Below are 8,544 nucleotides of genomic sequence, written 5' to 3'. Positions count from 1 at the left end.
AAGTTGTAGCAGTGGCATTTGTTTTGCTTTATAATCATACGTTTTTAAAACTATTGCTACTTATAAAAAAGTAAATCTCAAATATAGCAGTAGTAATAAATTAGTAGAAGTAGAAATAGTTCTAAATAAAACAAAACTACAATTGGGGTAGTAGCTTAAAAATATAAATAATTTTATTGCTACTTTTGAAAAGTAGCAATAGAAATCTTTGCTACTAGTTGTTCGTTCTATTGCTACCAAATAATTGAGGTAGCAATAGAATAAAAATTGAAGTAGCAATAGAAAAAGCAAAAAACTTCGAAAACAAAAAATAAACTAACAAATACACATATCCCAACGGGAAAAATGTTCAGTATAGGGGCCTTACTAAAGCCATTATTCTATAGACACATGTACATCAAGTCGCATTGAAAAATCGTTTTAATTATACATGCTTACTTAAAAAGGCTTGTAGATGGTCATCTGTCGAAGGCTTTTTATAAGATTTTCAGTCGAAGAATTTGTATTCATTAGAACTTATAAAAATCTTATGAAGAAAATTTTCATACAAAATTTGATACATAATTCTTGATAAATATACATGAATCCTTTTAGTAGTGAACATAATGAGAAATTAATATCGCAACTTTATAATACGTAAATATGTCTTTAGAAGGCCCACAAATCGAAGTCCTAAATTTAATCCCGCAGCTTGTGTCTTTTTCTGAATGACGTATTTTTTTCGTATTTTAATAAAAAAAAATATTTTTATGCTACCAAAATTTAGGTAGCATAGCTACCAAAAATTTAATTAGCATTGCTACCTAGAACTGCTACCAAAATAAAGTAGCAATGCTACCAAATTTTTAATTGTTGAAATATATAAACATTTATTGCTACTTGAAGAAAATATTTAGTGCTACTATTTGAAGTATTCAATTGCTACATTAAAATATTTAAATACCAATGACTCTACTACTGTTATTAAAATTTTTATTTTTTGCTACATCTTTAACTATTGTTACCAAAATCTAAAGGTAGCAGTAGAAATAGTAAATGATTTGCTGCTAGTTTTTGAAAATTTTTAACCACAAAAGTAGTTATTTTTCGTTACTACAGCTACTTGTAGTCTAGTTATTTAAACACTGGTTCAAATACTATTTATAATTTGTAAACAAAAATTTTCACTATTAAAAAGAAAAAGATATTCAAAAAATCTAGTAGCTTTATAACATGGAAACAAATTCTAAACAAAAATTAACCCATTAGCAACAGTATGAAATTAAATAACAAATTGCATCATGTATTTGAAAAATAAACAAGTATAAATTTATAGTCGGCCAATGCCGACCATATGATACCCTACACCAGTCAATATGTTAAAATTTTGAATTTTTTTAATAAAGCATTTAATTTGTTTTATTGTGGAATATTTTTACTTATTGTTGACATAAAAGAGATATTTTCTACAAGAGGGCTTATAGGGGAGAAGGGGTAAATATGGGCCTATCTTATAAATTTTCTTAGATGAATTTACGTCTACTGCAAAGTCATTTATGTAGATTTTAATCGTTTTATAAGTAAGTAATTATAAGTTAATTTTGACCTTCAAGTCATTTTCTGAAGGGGAGTCTGTATGGGGGCTAGGATCAAATGAGTCCCGATCACTATAAAAATTAGTATTGTCAATTACTGTTCTATAAAACTAATTTTTGCTGATTTTCGTTGACATTATAAAACATTTAACGTACTTATGAGCCTAAAGGCCCAATTCGGGGGGTACTGTTGTATGGCGGCTAGGAGAAATAATGGACCGATTTTAACCATTTTCAATAGCGATCGTCCTTGAACCAAAAAAAGAGTATGTGCTAAATTTCATCAAATTATCTTGAAAATTGCGACCTGTAGCGTGCGCACAAGGTTTACATGGACACACAGACAGACAGACGGACAGGCGGACGGACATAGCTAAATCGACTCAAAAAGTGATTCTGAGGCGATTGGTATACTTTAAGGTGGATCTAGGACCAATATTTTTGGGTGTTACAAACTTCAGCACAAACGCATAATACCCTCCCCACTATAGTGGTGTAGGGTATAAAAATCACATGCATATGAATTTTGCTAATGAATAACATTTTAACAAATCATTACAGAATACAAATTCTTCAGAAAAGGAAAACAAAAATTTCTTTCGAAATCAAACCACTTTCAGCATTTGAAGTAAGAACACGAAATTAAAACTATTTCAATTGGAATGTTCGACAAGCTTGGTTGTATAACTATTAAAAAATGAGCAAAATAATAAACTTTAAACGTGTTTCACAAAGAATAAATAAGAAGTGAAACGCTGTCAAAAAGTACCTAAGTCTACTGTCAGTCGGTACCTAACTCTAAGAATGTATTAGTAGAATTCTCAAGCCAACATAGTTGCAGATTTCTTTAAATATTTTGCAACATAATTTATCGATAAACATTATATATGAACGTATCTTTGCTTTTTAATCTGCAATATTGAAATAATAATTACGTTAGTTGAAATATTTTTTGCTTGTACCATACGAAAATTTACAACATTGTTCTTTTTTCGTTTTAATTTCAACAACAAAAATTAAATATCAAAAAAATAAAAAATATTTTTTTCGTTTGTAAAAAATTAAATCTTTTCGGGCTATTAAATATATTTAAAGTGTGCAAAAAAATAATAAAATATAACGTTAAGTGATAAAAAATATTTTCAAGTTCTATAAGCCACGAATTTTCGCGACAAAGTTTTGAAGTTTGGAGAGAGAGTAAGTTTCTTACATATGTGTTGGAGTTACACAGAACTCGTATGTGAGAAGAGCGTAACGTTGTTGTAAAAAAATGACAGCGTTTCACTTCTTGTTTATTCTTTGGTGTTTCATTTTGTTGTATCAGATAAAAGTATAAATATCATACATTTTTTATCTTTTTGAAAATTTTTCTCAATACAGCCAAGTTTTGTGGAAAAAATATATATATTTAGTGGGTTAGTTCTGAAAAAATCATGAATTCATTGATAATATCGATGAAAATTTTTGAAATACATTTAATAATAAGAAAAAATGAATGTGAACGGGTAAGTGAAATAAAATATTGGTTTATTTGATTTTTTTTTAATTTTATTTTATACTAGATTATTTATTCGAAGATTCCAACATACAAGTGAAGTCTAGAAAACACATGCAAGATCTATTGTACAAGTATAACAAACGAATGGAGTTAAAAATTAAAGATAAGCTAGAAAAGGTAAAGTTTCAGTTTTTTTAATGAATATCAAATATTAAATATGTTTAAAAAGGTCTCGTATGTATGTTGCACTGCTGACGTTTGGTCAGGAAAACGTAAGTCATAATTTTTTAAATTTATCTGCATTAATAGAAGAAATTAATTGCCAATATAATTTAAATAATAAAAAAAATAGTTGCTACTACAACGGACAATGGATCAAATTTTATAAAAACGTTCAGCTCACCAGAGACGATGATGACTCAGAAGACGAATTTGAATTTAGAGGTTTTACCAATCATGAAGCCAATATGTTTATCGAAAGTCCATTTGTAAATAGTTTTCAGTTATCTAAGCACTATCATTGTGGCAGTCACACTTTGAACCTCCTATCAACAACTGATTATATTAAGCTTTTACAGGAAGAAGGTGTTTTATTTCAAATACACAATAGTGCAATAACTAAGTAAGATTTTTTAATTTATTATCTTTTTATTATATTAAATATTTATGTACTAAAACTTTTTAGATGTGAAAATATTTGGTCTAAAACTAAAAGACCAAAATCTTATGAACAAATTTATGAAATACTATCAGCTACTCTTAAAACCCCCACAATAACAAGATGAAACTCATTGTTTGATAGTATTCAACATCTTCTTCAATTCAAGGACAAAATAAAAGAAATTACAAATGCTTTAGATTTGGAGGATTTTAATTATTTGGAAGAATATACTAAGCTTATGCAGCCTATCGCAGAGGCTTTGGACTTTTTTCAATCAGAAAAAAATATTTATTTTAGATATTTGCTACCAACATTATTAACTTTGAAATTAAAATTAAGAAAATATTGCAACAGTCAATCAATTCTCGGAAATATTACCAGAGGTTTAATTTCAAGCTTAGAAAAACAATTTGAAAATATATTTGTGTTAGAGAGAAATTTGTATGCAGTGTTTATTGCAGCAATTACTAGTCCACAAGTTAGATTTTTGAAATGCTCAAAACTGAGTGAAGTATGGCAAGAAACTAGTCCTTTCGTTAATGAAATTTAGAAAATCTATTTATATGGTATTTGCCGAAAGAAAATATAATAGTTAACACTAATCCTACAAAAAATTTTCCAATTTGGCTATAGCGCACAACTTTTTTAAAATATACGAAAGTGATGATGAAGGTAACTATTTGCTTACAAAGTTTAAAAAAATTAATCGAAACTATTGCATAATATTTATTTATTTTAGTTAACGAACCTGAAGTGCGTAATGACGACAGCATTCGAAAGCAATTGGAAGATTTTACATTAGAAAATGGAACTTCGCATGAAGATTTCGACAAATACCATCTAATAAAACAAATGTGTTTCAAAACTAATACTCCACTTTTTTCATCAGCTCCTGTAGGAAGACTGTTTTCCCTGGCCGGAATGGTGAACCAACAGCGTAGGCAGCGGCTTACTGACAGCAATTTTGAAAAATTTGTTTTAGCTAAAGCTAATTCTCAATACTTTTGAAATATCTTAAAACTATATTATATATCTTGTTAGCGTTCGCAATGTTATTAATATTTGTTATATTTTCTATATGTAGAAGAAACTGTAATATGTATTTTTGAAAGAAATTGTACCATTCCAATCAAATCTGTTATAAATGCAATACGTTTAATAAAAAACAGATTTAATAAAAATCTCATATAAATCTTAATTATAAGTTTTTGTTTTTAAAACGCTAGCCTTAAAATTTATTACATTAAAGGTCCTCAATATTAGGAAATCAAGAATTAATAAAAAAAAACATTTGCAATGTTGATATAACATTCACATTTAATGCTTTATTTAGTTATAATGTAGATTTTCTCTTCATTTTGCTAAATAATGATAATGAATTAATCATTAAACAATGGTAATGATTTTGATTTTCTAAATAATTAATAATGAAATCGATTCATTAAAAAGCATTTTCATTATTAAATATAATGTTAATTAAAAAAAAAATAAATAATTTTTCTTCGTTGGTTTTGCATCTTCCAAGCCACTGTTGGCGTTTACCCGGTAATATAGGGACTTTAAAAAATCTTACATTGGAATTTTGCAGAAGTATTTCGTATTTTCGCAGTTCGGGAAAATGCAGCTCATATTTTTTCTTTAATTAATTTTATAAATTAGTTCTCAAAGATTTTAATATAAATGTGATTTTATTCAAAAGAACAATTTTTATAATATTTTCTAACTGAATTGAAATTATTTTTATAAATTTTTTACATAAACTTCAAAGCATATATAGAAATTTCATTATAAAATGGGAAAAATTAAAATGTATATGGTATCACTAATTTAACGAAAACTTCAAAATCCTTAAGCATGTCAGATAGAGAATTTAAAAAAATAATGAGAGATTGACACTACCTTCTATATTTCTGCTATGTAAAGAATAGTTTTATTAGACACAAAAAATTTCAATTTGCTCGATTTTGGAATATTGCTAATCATTTTTAAACACATATGTAGGGAAAAGTACAAAATTTGTATCTGGTATTTTTACATACAATGCGTTTAAAATTTTTAAACGCATAACTCATTACTTAATTAAAATATCGATATAAAATTTGGTATAAGTATTGTTCTATGCATATAAATCATACATGTGAATTTTTCATTAAGCATTAAAATTTCATTACCATTTATAAAAAAAATTGTAATGAAAAATATTTTAAGTACCATTTAATGAAAATTATATTTTTTTCATTATAACTTTTTTTGATAATGGTAATGAATTTGATAATGAATTTTCAAAAACAAATTTAATTAGTATTTATAATTGTCGAAAAATATATTAAGGAAAACTTTTTCGAAGATTCGAGGTTTGAAAGCTTTTAAAACCAGTTTCCGTAGCCCAAATTGGCTGAAATTTTGCAGTCATAAGTACATCTGATGACAATACAATAATATGTTCGAATATTCGAAATTAAGTTCGAAATTTCGAAGTTATTTTCGAAATTTTTTTTATGTTTTTAAATTAATCTCTGTGTCATAAAACCTAAAAAAATTTTCGAAAATTCGAACTCGTGTTCGAAAAATTTTTAAAGCTGTTAAAACTAGTTTTTCTAATCCGAATGTGCTGAAATTTGCCATACATGATTTCACCTAATGACAATACATTATAATGTTCGGATATTCGAAATTAATTTCGAAATTAGAACTAATGTTCGAACATTTTTAAAATCCATTGAATAATGGTAATGAAAATTTATTTTTAAAAAAATTACTAATGAAATCGTTTCATTAAAAACCATTACCATTAGACAAAATAATGCTAATGAAAAAAAAAATAATTATAATTTTTTTCAATTTAATGCTAATGAAATCGTCAATTAATTAATCGATATAATAAACTACTCCCATGTATGATATAAATATTACAGTAAACGTTTTTTTGATCGGCCCATAATTGGTCATAGCTCCCATACAAGGTCCCCTCCCAAAAATTCCTTAAACGCACATAAATTATTACCAAAATAAGATATCCATATAAAATTTGGAACCAGTATTACTCATATATAGAGAAATAATATTGTATTTGTTTTTTTTTAAGATTTGGCACAAATATTAGTGCCAAATCTTAAAAAATATATATTATATATATTATTATAATTTACTACTGACACAACTTCTTTTTGTCCATAGAGACTGACCCACACTAGTGTATATATTCTTAAAACATGGAAGCATTGTTATCCATACTTAATTTTTTAGCAGGTATCTATCGCTATATATGAAATTTATATCTACTTAAATTTTTACTGAAAATTTATATAAATTTCCAAAAAAAAAAACAGAAGTATTAAAAAAGTTCTAGTCGAAGAACGAATCCGGTCTCTACGTACTTAATTACATGTTTCTTGTTATACCCTACACCACTTTAGTAGAGAGGTTATATTAGGTTTGTGCTGATGTTTGTAACACATAATATTATTGGTCCTATACCCACCTTAAAGTATACCAATCGGCTCAGAATCATTTTCTGAGCCGATTTAGCTACGTCCGTTGGTCCAAGCCTCCAATAGGGCTTGTAAACCTTGTAATCAAACTACAGGTCGCTATTTTGGAGTTAATTCAATAAAATTTGGCACACGATCTTTTATGGTACCGTAGACGCTTTTAAACTTTTTGATCAAACTACGGGTCGCAATTTTGGAGATAATTGAATGAAATTTGGCACATGATCGTTTATGATACCGTAGACGAAGCCTGTTGAAAATGTTTTACATCGGTCCATTATTTCACCTAGCCCCCATACAACTGAAACCGTCGAATAGGGCTTTTAAGTTCATAATTATTCAAAAACCAAGTTCTATACAAAATTTGATGACCCTCACGAATTCCATAATAATAGGTCCTCATATAACTAGGCCCTGTGAAAAGCATACATTTGTCATTATAGATAAAACTCAAAAAAGCACCAGTCCAATTTCATGTTCTGATGTTCAACTCAAAAAGTACCAGCTGAAGAATGAAAAAGTACCAAAAAATATATCTTGGTACCGGGGTTCCAAATAACACCACATTAACATATTTAGTGTTTCTAAATCTAAAATATATTTTTAAGTTGTATCATTGTGTAGAAATAAAATCAAATTCCCCGCTTTTACTTCCTTTTGGTACTTTTTTCCTCCTCATTAACGAAAAAAATTCCAAATGTATTTCAGAGTTTTCCATTTGTATATAATTTTTTTTTTAATTTTATTTAAAATTAAAATTAATTTCATTTCTATTTCATAAATATTGAATGAAAATTATATTAAAATATATTGAAATTAGGGTTCTATAGTTCGATTATTCGAAAAACGATTTATAGAACCCTAATGTGAAACGGCGTAAACTTCTAGATCGACTATTTTGTGCAAAAGTCTATAACTCGACTATCGTCTAAAATTCACAAAAGTCGGAAAATGTGGAAAAATCGAAAATTGTAATTTTTTAATAGTTTAAATTAATTTAATTATTTCTCATAAAGTCGACATTTTGCTTTAACTATAGAACTATTTTATTACTTTCTTCGAGTTTTTCCAATTATTTTAGAGTTTTTGACTTTTTTTACACTTTTTTAAAATTTTCGATTGTTTTTGACTTGTTCTTTAAATTTTCGAGTATTCGACTTTTTTCACAGACGATAGTCGAGTTATCGACTTTTTTGGACAAAAAGTCGATTGTTCGATTATTCGAAAATCGATTTATAGAACCCTAATTGAAATACCATTGTAAAATTAGTATTCCAATCCATTAAAATGATTTTATTAAGTTATATACCAATAACTTTA

At 27.0% G+C, this 8,544-nt stretch overlaps 1 protein-coding gene across 1 annotated transcript; it reads left to right on the top strand.

Moving 5' to 3' along the window:
• Positions 1–3,065: 3,065 nt before the first annotated feature.
• Positions 3,066–3,900, top strand: LOC124420756. The gene is made up of 3 exons (XM_046954843.1): positions 3,066–3,079; positions 3,425–3,694; positions 3,758–3,900. Exons 1-3 carry the CDS (start codon positions 3,066–3,068, stop codon positions 3,855–3,857), a joined length of 384 nt encoding a protein of 127 aa, XP_046810799.1. The 3' UTR covers positions 3,858–3,900.
• The last annotated feature ends 4,644 nt before the right edge of the window (positions 3,901–8,544 follow it).

The sequence above is a fragment of the Lucilia cuprina genome, chromosome 2 (genome assembly GCF_022045245.1).
Source record: "Lucilia cuprina isolate Lc7/37 chromosome 2, ASM2204524v1, whole genome shotgun sequence".
NCBI classification, from domain to species: Eukaryota; Metazoa; Arthropoda; class Insecta; order Diptera; family Calliphoridae; genus Lucilia; species Lucilia cuprina.
The sequence above is the reverse complement of the archived record's forward strand: the minus strand, read 5'-3'. Positions and strand labels throughout refer to the sequence as shown.

Bases quoted from the DNA above. Each gene is read 5' to 3' on its own strand.
- LOC124420756 (XM_046954843.1), top strand. The intron at 3,695-3,757 runs GTAAGATTTTTT...AAAACTTTTTAG, and splicing joins CACAATAGTGCAATAACTAA to ATGTGAAAATATTTGGTCTA.